The sequence below is a fragment of the Psammomys obesus genome, unplaced genomic scaffold, assembly GCF_907164565.1.
Source record: "Psammomys obesus unplaced genomic scaffold, mPsaObe1.curated_primary_1811, whole genome shotgun sequence".
Taxonomy (NCBI): Eukaryota; Metazoa; Chordata; class Mammalia; order Rodentia; family Muridae; genus Psammomys; species Psammomys obesus.
In genome coordinates, this window is record NW_026596109.1 from 12,321,227 (window position 1) to 12,337,508 (window position 16,282).

The window sequence follows — 16,282 nt, forward strand, 5'->3', positions numbered from 1 at the left end:
AGTCACACAGGAGACAAACTTGGGAATGTCTATAAGTGTTTTTTTAGATTAGGTAAACTGAGGTGGAAAAATGCACCCCAAACACAGATGGTACCATTCCATATGCTGTGGTCCTGACTTGTATAAAAATGTGAAAGCAAAGCAGAGGCAGAGACTCATAGCCAAACTTGGGGCAGAGTGCAGGAAATCTTAGGAAAGAAGGGGGAGATAGAAGGGACAGGAGCCTCACAGAGAGAGAGAGAGAGAGAGAAAATAATCTGGGTCCAGGGGTCTTTTCTGAGACTGATACTCCAACCAAGGACCATTTATGGAGAGGCCTAGAACCCCTGCACAGCTGTAGCCCATGGCAGCTCAGTGTCCAAGTGGGTTCCCTAGTAAGAGTTACAGGGTCTATCTCTGACATGAACTCAGTGGCTGGCTCTTTGATCACCTTCCCCTGTGCCGGCCACAGAGGAAGACAATGCAGCCATTCCTGATGAGACCTGACAGGCTAGGGTCAGATGGAAGGGGAAGGGAACCTCCCCTATCAGTGGACTGGGGGAAGGGCATGGGAGGAGATGAGGGAGGGAGGGTGGGATGGGAGAGGAAGAGGAAAGGGGCTACAGTTGGGATACAAAGTGAATAAATTGTAATTAATGAAAAAATAAATAAATTTAAAAAAATGAGAAAGCAAGAGCAGCATTTATCTTTCTCTGCTTCCCCAGTGAGGCACAGTGTGGCGGCTGCCTCACCTTCCCTGTCATGGTGAACTCTGTCTCTTTGTACTTAATCCAACATCCCCCCCCCCCACACACACACACACTCTCATGCTGCTTTGTCAGACACTTGATCATATAGCGGTGTGACAAGTAATACATAAAGTAAGTAGAGTGGTACTGTTTTTTATACATTTGAAAATCTTCTTAACATCTAGCTTAATGGGAGACAATTAGATGCCATATTATTTTCCTTCAGCATCCGTCCTATAATACATTGTTTTGATTTAAGTATCTAAAGGCAATTTAGCCTCACCAAGACTAGCAGTCTGAAAAGTGGTCTGTGTAGTAGCATTTTAGTAGTCTTTCCAAGTAATTATGAATATTATTTTTTGAGACTAAGCTAGGAGCTGAGCATTAGTGGTTTCCTGAATCTTGATTTCAGTGTGTGATCTGAATATGTCATTATACTCTTCTGGTGGCTTGCTTCATGCTTTGAATAGATCCGCCTGTGCCACCATGCATATATTGTACTTTGAGAAGTATTGGTCCTTTGGTTTATGAACATTTTCTAAATGTTTTCTTATGTAAAATCAAAACCATGTATGTTGCTAAGCAGATAACCTGTTAAATACTTGCCTCACAAGCTTGAAGACCCAAGCTCAATCCCTAGAATCCCTATAAAAATCACCCCTTTAAAACTCTGGCTGTGGCGGTAGTCCACTCTTAACAGTTCCAGAGCTGGAGAGGTAGAATCAGACAGGGAACACTGAGCCTCGCTGGTCATCAGGCCTAGCCTACAGGCCAGTTAGAGAATGTTTCAAAAAGCAAACAAACAAACAAACCACAAGGTGTATGGTATTGACGGGAATAGCAGTCAAGGTTGTCTATAGTCTCTGGATGTGCGCATGCGCAAACAAAATTTTTGAATTAATTGTGTTGGCTAATATCACCATTGTTTTCATTATAAAAATCTTTATGCCTCGGGCTGGAGAGATGGCTCAGAGGTTAAGAGCACTGGTTGCTCTTCCAGAGGTCCTGAGTTCAATTCCCGGCAACCACATGATGGCTCACAACCATCTACAATGAGATTTGGTGCCCTCTTCTGGCTTGCACGCATACATTCAGGCAGAATACTGTATACATAATAAATAAATAAATCTTAAAAAAAAATCTTTATGCCTCATCATGCTCAGGATAGCGGATAGTTTTGTACTTTTAACACAAAAATGATAATTTAAAAAATGCCATCTGAAAACTTAATTTTGCCATTGCATAACTAATAATGACAGTCTGGTCCTTGATCTAGTAGGCTCACTTCATTCATTCTGAAGAAGATCTACCAAGTGCTCAGCTTGATGCCACCCCTAAGATCTGTGCTACAGTGTGAGTGCCATTGCCCAGCATGGAGCCGCCTTCTTGTACTTCTTGTCCTGAGAGTTAAACCAGGGACTGGAATGTGCTAGCCAAGAGCTCCGAGCACCCACCCATCCCCCTTTTTTCCTTTATTTTGAGATAGAGTGCTATGGTTCCCAGGCTAGTGTTTCACTCAGTCTCTAGCCTAGGCAGGCCTTAAACTTGCTGTGCCCCTGCCTCATCCTCTCAAGTAGCTGAAATTATAAACCTCCACAAGGAATGGACACAGATGTACTTGTAACAGCAGCATAGAAGCATTTCTAAACGCAGGTGGCCCCTGTGTTTCTAGGCGTGACTCTGATGCTGTGACCCTCCAGAAAAGATGGCAACAGCCTCCCGTCTGCAGAGCGTGTTTTGAGAATAGCTGCCATAGTTAGCATGTTCCTAGTAATTAGGTTCTGAAAGAAGACGGTCTTCAGATGGATTTTAAGGGTGTTTACTCACTGATGGACTAGTTGCAAATCTATCCTCATGTAACCTTTTCTAAACAGAAGCCTAAAGGCAAGGCCTTACCAGTTTTTATAGAAGGAAAAACATGGATTTGTGAGGTAGAATCTTTACTGTAGTGAACTCTAGAAATGAATTTGAACTCAGACATACTGATTTTAAAAGTCTACTCCTGATTTCATGTTTACACTGTAAAATATATCTATATATACATATATATATATATAAATAAAAGTTAACACAGAAAAGACATCTTTTGTTCTTCTGACAGTCAACCAAAATTTTGAATCCTAATGCTTTCCTTGAATTGCTAAATGGAAAATTCAGTTGCTGATACTTTTCTTATGTCCAACTTTTTAGATGATGCCATTATTATGTTTCATTCATTGTTAGTGGACCGGAACAATCAGATATAAACTTGAGCATAAAATTGTAATCTTATTTTCAAATTATGAATGGTGTAGATAGCTCTTTAGTCAATCATTAAGGGGTGTTTGGAATAATTTAACTGCATAAACATTTTGTTGACAGTATACTTACTGTTAATTTAAAAGTCCTCCATAGCAAAAATGATGATAATAAGTAATTTTAGCTTATAGATGCTCCTTTGGTCCACTGTTACAGTTCATGAAATAATTTTACTCAAACTTTGTATGCATTTTTCTATGTAGGCATCGTTATTACTAGTCCTACTTGCTAGCATAGTCTCTCTACTGTCGGTTGAGCTTCAGCCCCCTTTGAATCAGTATATCATAATGCCTTATTGTATATTTTATCTTATGCCACAACTCTCTCCTAAGGAGAAAATGCTGTTTAATAATGTGCCTATACATCATTAGGACAGGTGTGCTTCCTCCATTTATTATTTCACTTGTCCTATAAATATATTTTAACTGTCTTTCCTAAACGTTTTAAAGGTATCTTTAAAAAACTTGCTTACAGACACTTTCAGCTGTACACATTGGGAGGCTGGTCATCTACAGGCAGGCATGAAATTGGCATTAATATCTTTTTATCTTTGTTAACCGGTTTTCATGTGTGCTCTACTAGCACCTCAAACATCATTGGCTGGGGCTCCTGAAGGACAGTCCCGCCTTCTCAGTGTATTACCGTGCAAAGTAAACTATTTGGACAAAGAGCCTATAGGAGGACTGTCTTTGTGAGCATTTAGGATGAACCAGTTTCTCATCCACAGATAGATATGTCAGGGGAAAGCTGTACTTATGTTTACAATTCTACAAAGCCTGGAATTTGTAAAACTGTTATTATTAATATGCGGTTGGTATATCATTAGAACTATTTATTTTAACCACAGTTGTATTTTATTCACTTATAAGTATTCTCTAACAATTTTCTTAGTGATAAAATTAGGAGGAGTGCTAAACACACTGACTCTGCTTGTATAATTCTTACAATATAAATCTTACAAGGACTTTGTCCTTTGAGTTACTAATATGATCTTTGTCTCAATTATTATACAACTATGTCTGCTTTCAGTTTAATTTCAGGTTTAAGTTGATGGTATTTGCCCAGGAGCCATCATATGAAGGCTCTATTGACTGATTTTTCTTCCCAGGGATTACCATCTTAGAAATTAATACACCCCAGTAATGTGCTTAAGTATAAAGGTTCTCCTTGACTAAAGAATATAAATAGTAGCATTATTTTTGGAGAAACCCAATACCAAAATATACTTGTAAAAACAACATTACTTTACTTACAGTGAATTTTGTTTTTGAAGCATTTTAGTATCTCCTGGGTTTTAGAGCTGTATTCTGAGTTTCACTTAGATACTTTTCTCCCTGTGATAAATTGATATATGCATATTAATAAGAGGCAGAAATACCTCCTATTATTGACAAACTTCTCATAGAACTAGTGGATAATTTTTTAGCAGTTCATTGTGTAATGTTTTTGTCCAGGAAAACTTGGAACATAGGATAAATACTTTGGTCTGGAGTTGAGTCCTGTTAATTTCCCACAGTCAATATGTCACTGTTTCTTCGAATTATTAGATTCTGAGTATCACTTATTTTTCCCATTTGGCCAAAATAGACAAAATAAGGAATAAACTAAGTACCAGAAGACATTTTTAACTGCAAAAGATCTAGCCCAGAGGAAATGACACACACAAAAGTAGATTTAAGTACTAAAGGAAGGTACAAAATTCAGGACTGTGAAAGCAAAGAGAAGCTGTTTCCCTACTGTCTGTCTGTCTGTCTGTCTATCTGTCTGTCTATATCTACCTATCCATCCATCCTTCCTTCTTTGCTTCCTCCCTCCCTCCTTTCTTCCCTCCCTTCCTTCATACAGTGTTCTTCCATGCACACCAGAAGAGAGCACCAGATCTCACTGTAGCTGGTTTTGGGCCACCATGTGGTTGCTGGGAATTGATCTCAGGACCTTTGGAAGACCAGCCAGTGCTCTTAACCTCAGGTTATGCTGTGGAATGAGAGTTCCTCCTCCTCCTTCTTTTTAAACGCTTAATTAGCCAGTAAGGTTTAGAAATGAAATAAACTCCTACCAACTTTTCTCCCTCTAGAAGGTTCTGTGCTTGTTGCGTTGTGTGTCTGTCTGCTCAGTTGACATACACATCACCTTAAGACAGATACTGTATCTTATATCTAACCAGAAACTTATTCCCTCATTTATTTAAGCAGCATTTACTAAGCAATACATAAGTGAAGGATGAAATAACAGAATCTTTTAGTTAAGATGATTTTGTTTCTTGTTCTTTGAGTTTCATGATTTCCAGACTGGCTTCATGTTCAGTGTACAGACAAGGCTGACTTGGCATTAAGGCTCCTCCCGCCTCTGCCTCCCAGGTCTGGGGTTACAAGTGCACACTGTCTTTGTGTGCTGCTGAGGACCCCACTCAGGCTCGCTCACACTAGGTCAACACAATCAGCTGAGCTGTAGCTACATAAGCTGATCTTCTATGTGGGGACCTGTGTACGTGTTCTCTCAGTGATGATGGAAACTCTAAGCTGTCCTCAAACTCAGAGGCACACCTGTCTCTGCCCAAGTACTAGATGAAAGGCATGTGTCAGCACGCCTGGCTAGACATGAGGTTTTTCAACACAGTCTGTGTATGTCAGCACACATCACATGTGGTTGAATGTACTTGGGTATTTACGTAAAGTCTGTATTTTCCATCCTAATATTTACCTTAAAATAATTAGCCTATTTAAACATGTTTGAATTCTAGTTTGCCTCATCCACTATTGTCTGCTGCCTATGAATTTATTAATTTGTAGATATTTGGATTTCTACTCTTCAAGACACACTAATTCACACCTCCCAAGAGTTACCGAAAGAATACTTTGAGTGTGTCATGGATACCATACTTTATTTCTAATGATAAAAGAAACTTTGACTTTGGTTATTATTACATAAGTACATGTATGTACCTTTTAATTTGCCTGAGGCACACACATCTTCTTCAGGCTGTGTAATGGTTTTGTTGATTTGAGTGCTGGAAATCAATTGAGCATGCTCAGCATGTGCTCTTCCACTAAGCTCTACCTGTAGCGTTTAACATTGTTTTGTTTGGTTTTTAAGAATGAGTGTTTTAAAACACTCATCCTATGCCTGTTTTTCGTGCAAGTAAGTATACCATGTCCATACGTATCACACAGAAGTTTGAGAAGGGCATCGGCTCCCTTGGAACTAGAGTTACTGTGACTGCCACCAAGTGCTGGATGCTGAGAACCAAACCCAGGTCCTCTGCACAGCAGACTTCTCTTAACCAGTGAACCTCTCTCCAGCCCACCTTACTGCTGTTTACTTCTTTACATAATTAAAATAACAGGAAATCTCAATAGTCTGTAGACACTGGAGGTGACTAAACTCACATGATAGAAGCACCTTACAGAATAGGTCATATGTGGCATGCACTGTGTGTTACAGCACTATCAAAGTGTTGCGATAATCTCCATGAACTGTTGGCATAGAAAATTGTCTGGTTAAGCATAATTCTTTGGAGTTTTTCTTTTGCTTTGTATTTTCTTCATAGGTTATACTAATCCTGAAACAGATAAAAATTTGTAAGTGTATTTTCTTAAAATCTGACTTTTTCTTAAGTTAATTGATGATTTTGAAACTTAAAGTTCAGTCATTTTTTGTTTGCTCAATTTCAGTTTAAACCTCAAAATTAATTTTGCTTATTATCAGATATACTATACACTTTGTCAGACATAAATGTGTTACTTAATTGTTTTTGCCAAATAAGACAGATTCTTTGGATACTGTTTAAGATTATAAAAGTAAGGACTGTAAAAATAATGTAAACCCTTTTAAGTTCTAGTCCTTATAATCCTTAAAATTATATAGTAATACTGATGTATAAATAACATTGTAACTATGTAGTAAAATAAAAGCACCATTGCCTCAACACACACTCTTCCATATGTCCTTTCTAGGAAACTGGGGTCTGATCCTGTGAATAGCAGAATCATTAGCAGAATTTTTTCTCCCATCTGTTTTCTAATGAAAATTAGTCTTGACTACCACAGTTTTAATTCTTGAGACAGGATCTATCTATGCAGTCCCAGCTGTTCTGGATCTCAGTGTGTGGGCCAGGCTAGCCTTGAACTCCCAGAGATATATCTGCCTCTGCTAAAAGGGATGTGCAATCATACCTGGCTTACCAAAATATCTATTTATGGAAAAGTGTTAGAATATCAAAGCCTTCTTAGCAATGTAATACCCAGGCAAATGGAGTAAGCTCTCTAAAATTATTTTAAAAAGAGAAATCTAAAATTATTTTATGAAAGATAGGTACATTTTGTTTAAAATGATGCATTCTATTTTGTGCAGATGTGTCTTGCTGAGTCAGGCCTCTCTTATCCCTGCCATCGACTTACCGTGGGAAGAAGAACCTCCCCTGCGCAGACCTGTGAGCAATCAGAAGAGGTAAGCCTGTGTGCCAGCTTTTTGTTCATTGACCTGAAGGCAGGTAGGTATCTTTCACGCCCCTACCCATGTCCTAATCTTTCTTTTCTCTCCATCAGTGATATGGTAAAGTTAATGTATTGTGAATGATGTCTCAGTCAACTTTTGAAGGAAGAAACTTTCCATGCAGGTTTATTACTCAATTGTTTCTTGTTCTGTTATTTCCACGTTTCAACATATTGATTTCAGACAGACTTTTTTTAGATGATTTTTACGTGGAATTGACAACTGAACAAAGAGAAATTTTTAACTTGAATAGCTGAGTGCATTTATTGGAGTTGAGCCTCAAGGTTCTGCAGTTTATAGGTAGACAATATTAGACTTACAGCTACATATTCAAAATCAGAGCTGACAAAGCACTAAATCATTGGCAGCAGTATACACAGACCTTATAGAGGAATGCCGAGGAGCCCAAAAGATGAAATGTATTTGTTTTAATTTGAACAACTGAGTTTATAAAGAGCATAAGATATTCAGAGACATTGTCTTAATTCTGTTCCATGGTATAGATAATATTTCTTAAGAGGATGGTAAAGAAAGCATACGTATTATAATTGTCTGAGACCTATTATATACTGTGAAATCATTATGATTTTAAAAGGATACAATATTATACTTTTGTGCACGCCTACTATTGGAATACCTAAATGTATAAGGCAGACTTTTTAACAAAATCAAAGAGAAACAAACTTCAATACAGAAGCATTAGAGGACAGCTTCATAGAGAGATTGTCCAGACATGAAATCCTAGAGGAGGCACCGAATTTGAAAGCTTTAAGTGTTTTCCTTTACTTTTACTTCATGTGCATGGTGTTTGTCTGCAGGCGTGTCTGTGCGTCGTGCATGTGGTCCATTGGGACTGTTTTATAGGGGGTTGGAAGCTACCATGTGAGTTCTGAGAATCAGACCAAGCTCCTCTGGAAGAGCAGCTAGTTCTCAGTCATCTTTTCAGCTCCTGGGAGGCACTGAATTTGTACTACATTTTAAATTAAATTGAACTAACAACCCCCCCCCCAAAAAAAAAAAAAAAAAAAAAACTCATTTAGGGCAGTAGTTAGTTCTCAACTTGTGGGTCACAGCTTCAGTGTTGGGTGTCTAGTGACACTCTCACAAGAGTTGCATATCAGCTATTCTGCATGTCAGAGATTTATATTCTGATTCATGATAGTAGCAAAGTTGTAGTTATTTTGTAGCAACAAAAATAACTATGGTTGGGGCTCACCACAACCTGAGGAACTGTAGTAAAGGGTCCTAGCATTAGGAAGTTTGAAAACCACGACTTAAGGAGAAAAAGTAAAAATTTTACTTGTAAGGAAAGGAAAAAAAAAAACAAACAAACAACCAAACCAATGATATAGAATATATTCTGTGCTTGCTAAGATCTACAATGGGAATGAATCTTTCATAAAACCAAGAAAGTGGTACTAGAAATTCATTCAATTTGGCTCCTGTGCTCCAGACCGTAAAAGTTATTGGCCGGTATAATAGCACATGATAAAATGTTTAGTTAAGTTGGAAATAGCATTAAGTTTATGTATAGCTACTTAGGAAGAAGATAAAAATATATGTTTGATATCATTTGAGATTTTAAGTATCCATTAGAGATCCTGAAACATCTCCTCATGGATAAGGCTGGGGACATGGTCCTTTTTACATATTTTTCTAAAATTGACCAACAAAACTCACATCTCAGTGGTTTTACTACTGAATCCTACCTATTTCTTTTAAGCCCTTAAAAATATTAAAGAAGGAATATTACAGACTTATTTTTATTAGACTAACATTATCATGCAAAAGCCAGGAAAAGGGCAAGTCAAGGAAATTATAGGCTAGGGCCGTTGATACATGCAGATGCAAAAATACTAGAACACCAATTCAACAGCACATAGAAGGTTTGCCTACCATTATTGAATAGAGTTTATTTCTGAGATGCCATAATCAGGTTAATAATCACCTTATTAAAAGAATGTGAGGCAAATACCGTATAATTATTACAGTGGACTTTCACATATAGAGGAAAATAACCTCAACAGGAACCTGGAGCCAATAATCATATTAGAGGTTAAAAGTCGCAGATTTTTCATTTATGCTTGAGACTCAACTCTGGCCGCTTCTGTTTCACATAGAGCTAGAATCTGAGCCAGATCAAGAAAGAAATAAAAGTTGCACAAACAGGAAAGGAAGAAATGCTCTGAGTTTGCTGAAGATGTGGTCTTACCCTCTTTCCCAGAGTTGCTAGAACAAAAAACATCAGTAAAGGTGCAGTTTATAAAATCAGTATACCTAGTGAGTTACTCAAAACAAATTATGAAATTTATCTCATTGACAGTAGCTATAAATTTATATAATTATATATAGATACAAATAAACTCAAGAAGTTACAAAATCTCTGCATCTAAAACATTGAAATAAATTAAAAAAGACACAAGTGAATGATAAAATGTTCCATGTATATCCAGGTGTGATGGTGCACACCTGTAATCCCAGCACTCAGGCAGGCAGAGGCAGGCTGATAGCCAGGCTGGTCTATAAAGTGAGTCCAGGACAGCCAAGGCTACCCAGAGAAACCCTGTCTTGAAAAATGAAAACAAAAGAAAAATTCCATTTGTATGGATTCTAAAAAACAATGTTGTTGTCAGACGGTGGTGGTGCACGCCTTTTATCCTAACACTAAGGAGGCAGAGGCAGGCGGATCTCCAGACGATCTATTGTTGTACAGGATTGTTTTAGCAATTCTGGGTTTTTTGTTTTTCCATATGAAATTGAGAATTGACATTTTAAGGTCTCTTAAGTATTGTGTTGGTATTTTGATGGGAATTGCATTGAATATGTAGATTGCTTTTGGCAGGATGGACATTTTCACTATGTTCATCCTACCGATCGATGAGCATGGGAGATCTTTCCATCTCCTGATCTCTTCTTCAGTTTCTTTCTTCAGAGACTTAATGGCTTTTTCATACAGGTCTTTCACTTGCTTGGTTGGAGTCACACCAAGGTACCCATTTTGTAGAACCACAGAAATCCACAAATAGGCAAGCAAATTTGCATAGAGAACATTCCAAATAAATCATACCACCTGATTTCAAAATATAAAGTAATGTTGTGTTAGTTTAAGATGGTTGTCCTGAATAAGCATGCCTTTCATCCAGGCTCGTGGGAAATGGAAGCAGGAAGAATAGGATGTCAGGGGTGGCCCCTCCACCCTGGGAGTTCACAGCCTTCTGAGGCTGTGTGAGGCTCCTGACGTTACAACAGACATGTATACCCCAATATAGTCGCTCACCTTGAAATGAGCTCAAGAGTTTACCCAGAGCATGAGGGTGGGGATTCCTAGCTTTAAACCTTGATGAGAAAGTGTAAGGAAGAGGTATCATGACATTGCAGCAGAACTAAAGGTGTTGCTGGGTCAGCTGTGCTCTAGTCATCTTGCTGCTGATGTTCATCGAGGACTTACTGCATATAAAATGGGTTTACCAATGACACATCTCCTTACATACATTAACTCCCATTGTCGCCCCAAGCTAACGCTACACCTGGTGTATTTGACATTGCTTACATGGTTCTTTGAAAATATCCCAGTTGATATGATAGATTAGGATTTTTATAAACTCTTTCTTTTAGCCATTTTTTAAAAGATTTATCTCTATATCAGCATTAAACTTGCTGTGTCAGTTATTCATTATTAGATTTGTGTTCTGTCCATTATTTTGGTTCTACTACTGCTAACTTTCTCTGTAACGCTGTTTTAGAGGGAATGGGTTGCTCTTGGTTTTTCTCATCTCCAACTCTGAGTCTTTTGTCTCATCTTTAAATAAAACTAAATAAAACCAACAACAGAAAACTCTAGGTGGCTCAACAGGTAAAGGTGCTTGCTGCCAAGCCTGACAATCTGTGTTCTATCCCTGGGACCTACACAGTGGAAGTAAAGAACCAGCTCCCACAAGTTGTCTGCAGACCTCTTTAAGTACAGTGTGACACACATGGCTTGCCATGCATGTGTACATACACCATATACATCAAGTTACATAAACCCTGCAAACCTGGCCCTCCTCAAATCTTCTCTTTCTCAGTAAGCTACACTAGAAGACTCTACTTCCTTATCTTCTGTTGACTCCATTCATCATCGACTGCTTCTTACCATGTTGCTAAAATTGAATGAAAATTAAAGTTAGCTTATTAATAAATTTTATAAAATAGCATGCTATATCGTGTTCTTGGATTTTCACAGAATTTGAGGGGGTTGTGTTAGTCACACTTTGAAGACATTTACAGAGTCATTTGCCATGTGATATGATATGTAGCCCTAACACTGCTGATTATAAATTCAAGCTTCTTTGGTTGCTGATGTCTTTTTCCATAGTTATATTTTTAAGGTACATGTAACTTTTAAAAAGAAGTGTATGCAGATAAGTATAGGTATATACTTATACTTGCCCTCTCTTCTTCACTTCCTCCCCCACAAAATTCTCTCCCTGCAACAGATAGAGAGAAGACCATTATGTAAAACTCCAACAAATCAAGAGTCACAGAGAACAAGTGGCCTGTGGATTCTAGCCCCAGCTGACCCATCGCACCTCAGAGAGTGTGGTGGAAAGATGGGAGTCAGAGGAACAGGGACTTTGTGATGAGATTTTTGTCTCCTTGAAATGTCAGAGAAGTTACATTAATAAAGTCTCACCAACATGGTTGCCTAAGTAAGACCTAAACAAGAATGACACCAGTTGACAGGGAAAGGGAAAGTCGCATGGAGCTTCATCCCTAGACAAACAACAAAGGAATGCTGACAGTGGAAGAAATGGTCTTCCCAGGAAAGAGCCCCCAAATTGTTTCTCCAATACTAAGTGGTCAACTGTGAAATCATGTACATACAAGTAACATTACATGAATTGATCGGATTTTATTTATGTATTTAGCAACAAGTAAAGAATTAGAGGCCATGAGTTAGAGAAGAGAGACAGACAGCAAAGCTAGCGAGGGCATAGACAGGAAAGCTTGGAGGAAAGAAGGGGGTCAGGGAACAGATTAAATTTTATTTTTTTATTAATTATACTTTATTCACTTTGTATCCCCCCATAAACCCCTCCCTCTTCCCCGCCCCATCCCACTCTTCCTCCCCCTTCTTCACGCATGCCCCTCCCCAAGTCCATTGATAGGGGAGGTCCTCCTTTCCTTCCTTTTGTTCTTAGTCTATCAGATTTCATCAGGAGTGGCTGCATTATCATCTTCTGTGGCCTGGTAAGGCTGTTCTCTCCTTAGGGGGAGGTGATCAAAGAGCAGGCCAATCAGAGGCAGAGGCAGTCCCTGTTCCCATTAGTATGTAACCCACTGGGACACTAAACTGCCATAGGCTACATCTGTGCAGGGGTTCTAGATTATCTCCGTGCATGGTACTTGGTTGGAGTGTGAGTCTCTGGAAAGACCCCTGTGTTCAAATTTTCTGGTTCTGTTGCTCTCCTTGTGGGGTTCCTGTCCTCTCCAGCTCTTACTATTTCCCACTTCTTACATAAGATTCCATGCACACTGCCCAACAGTTGACCCTAAGTCTCAGCGTCTGCTTTGATAGTCTGTAGGGTAGAGCCTTTCAGAGGCCCTCTGTGGCAGGTTCCTAGCTTGTTTCCTGTTTTCTTCTTCTTACATGTCTATATGAGTGAGTATATACCATGTGTGTCTTTCTGCTTCTGGGACAGCTCACTCAGGATGATCCTTTCCAGGTCCCACCATTTACCTGCAAATTTCATGATTTCCTTATTTTTCATTGCTGAGTAATATTCCATTGTGTAGATGTACCACAATTTCTGCATCCATTCTTCAGTTGAGGGGAATCTGGGCTGTTTCCAGCTTCTGGCTATTACAAATATATGTGTACTCATATAGACATATAACACAGGATAAACCTACTAAAATCTGTACATCTAAAGAAACTAATCAAGAGAGAGGACCCTGACTAAAATGTTCAATCCCCATCCAGAAAGGCAAAGAAGAAGGACATCAGAAGAAGAAGAAAACAGGAAACAAGCTATATTTTAATTTTAAAGAAAGTTTTTTGAAAAAAATTTCCAGAGAGTATATTCTGATCAGTTTCCCATCTATTAATTTCTTCTTAACCACTCAACTCCTCACTGTTTCTTTTTCTTTTTTACAAAGCAAGCAAACAAACAAAACAACCAAAACAAAGACACACCACAAAATGGAAGCCACAATATCTAAATAGAGAACACTAAGACAAAAGATGCCTAAACAAAGCAATATTGAGACAAAAAAAAGTCTACAAAAATACCATTAATTCCTTTTGTGTTGGCCATCTACTGCTGTCCATGAGGTCTACCCTGAAGTGTGGTTAATATACTTGGTGAGAATTCATTGGAGAAAACTAATTTTTTCTTTCCAAGTAGGTTTCATCTGCAGATAGGTTCTTGGTTGGAGTATGAGCCAAGTCTTCTTAACCTCACAGCTCTGGGACCCGCCTGACTTGAACATGTTCAGACATTGTGCATGCCTGCTGCCTCAGTCCCTGTGAATTCACATGTCATAATGCCTGCTCTATCTGGAAAGCACTGTTTCCTTTGGAGTCCTCTGTCTCCTCTTGCTCATACAGTCTTTCTGTGTTCTCTCCAGAATAGACTTCTCAGCTCTGAGGGGAGGCCTGGATGAGTGTTACAGTGTCTCACTCTCTGCACATTGTCCAGTTATCCCTCTCTGTTTTAGTTCTCATCCAGCATAAGACAAAGCTCCTCTGCTAATGGCTGAGCGGAGCGCTGATCTGCAGGCCGAGCAGAGTGTAGAGCTATTTCACTGCTGTGTTCTTTAGCAGAGCAGTGTTAGGAAAGGATCCCATCTCATGGAGTAGGCCTTAAATCCAATCTCCGCTACACCTAGACTCATAATTCAGTTTCCTCTTCTGAATTCCATATTTTTAAATATAAATTTCTTTGCTAGATTTTTCCCACACCGTGGGTAACTCTTGGCATTAGCAGTGCTCCCAAGTGGACTCTACAGCAGTGAAATCTGTCAAGTCTACCTTAAGTACACACACTGTGTGGAGATTTGATGCCTAAATCACATAAGAGGTGGTTCATACATGTCTGCTTAAGGGAACGTTTCCTTCAGTTATTTTTGTTTTAATGCTAAATATTAGTTCTTAGTTTTTTATATGAGTCAGCTGCTAGCCTTAAAGTGTGTATGTCATAACATATATTGCTCAGCATCATAATTGTGTGCATAAATCATAGGGCCATTGGAAGGTCATAGCCTGTTATCTTTTGAACAAGTCTAGAGAGTGTAGTGGAGATTTGCAAAGTGAATAGACTAGTTAAAACAGTATCTCAAATTTTCATAGCTGTTTTTAAAACCTTAATTAATAGATTCTCAAGATTCAAAGAATTTTAGTGCAACCATAATGGATACTGAAAGATTATCTGTCTTCATCAGCAAATATTAATGAAGGAAAAAAGATTTTTCCTCCCTAAAAAAAAATGTTTATCTCATTTTTTAGGGGAAAAAAAAATCTTTTTCTAACCTGTTTAGGTAGCTGATAAGAAAATGTGAAGAGATTGGTAGTTCCTTATACATAATTAAGTAGCTCATTCTTGCAGATACTTTAATAATTCATATTTGAAATACACTTTTTTTCCAATAAAATTGGCTTTTATATACCTCCATTCGAAGAGGTTGTATTTGTACGATTTCCTTTTCTGAGGGAATTCCATGCCTTGTGTAAAAACTACATATTGTGTCATAGAGAAAATTCAAACCATTGGTGATGAAGGGAGGCTCTGTTTCTATAGGAAGTAATATTGAAGACTCCATTTGGAGAATCATGATAGATAAAAAACAATCAGTGAAAGGAAGTAAAGAAAGAAAGCAGGATGTAGGAGGTATCCTCCTCTTCCATTTTTCTGCCTTGTGTTCCTTAACCTTCCTTCTTAACCTGAGTTTCTTAGAGCAGTAATGACCACTAAGGAAGAATAAGTGGGTGCTAAGATTGTGGGCTAGCCCGTGGAAGCTGCAAGGATGTTTTCTGTTTAACCCTTAGTATCTTTCCACTGCCTGTGAACCTGACTAGAACTGGAAAGGAACATGCAGTGTCCTTGACAGATTTTGAGATCTTTCTTCTCTAAGCCTCAAAGTTAAGAGAGCTTCATGTTGTAGATATTTGAGTGAATGAAACACCCAGAGAATTCAGAGGCGTCTTACACAGTGTCTCTCAGCCTTTCTCATGCTGCAATACTTAACACAGTTCTTTATGTTCAGGAGAACCCAACCATAAAATGATTTTTGTTGCTACTTCACAACTATAATTTTCCTACTGTTATCAATTGTAAATATCTGATATATAGGCAGGGTTTAGCAACCCCTGTAAAAGGGTTTTTCGACCCCTCAGTTGAGAACCGCCGATCTTACAGATACTCATCTTACTATGTTGTTTTGAAAACGATCTCTACCACATTGCTCTAAAATGAGCAGGGCTTAGAGGATATGGGCTCTTGAAACCAAGTCTGAGGAATTGAATTCTATCCCTGCCACCCACATGGTGGAAGGAGAGACCTGACTTCCAGAGTTTGTTCTCTGACCTCCACATGTGCACCACGGCATGTGCATGTGCACACACAGATAGATAGATAGATAGATAGATAGATAGATAGATAGATAGATAGATAGATAGATAGACAGACAGACAGACAGACGGACGGACGGACGCATGGATGGATGGATAGATAGATAGATAGACAGACGGACGCATGGATGGATGGATAGATAGATAGATAGATAGA

General features: G+C 38.6%; 1 protein-coding gene across 1 annotated transcript in view; it reads left to right on the plus strand.

Annotated features, from left to right (window-relative positions):
* The window catches only part of Faf1 (Fas associated factor 1), a 284,522-nt gene that overhangs the window by 152,942 nt on the left and 115,298 nt on the right, over positions 1–16,282 (plus strand). The window contains exon 9 of the mRNA XM_055629006.1: positions 7,377–7,472. Coding sequence (XP_055484981.1) covers positions 7,377–7,472 — 96 coding nt within the window. The remainder of the gene's footprint in view (positions 1–7,376; positions 7,473–16,282) is intronic.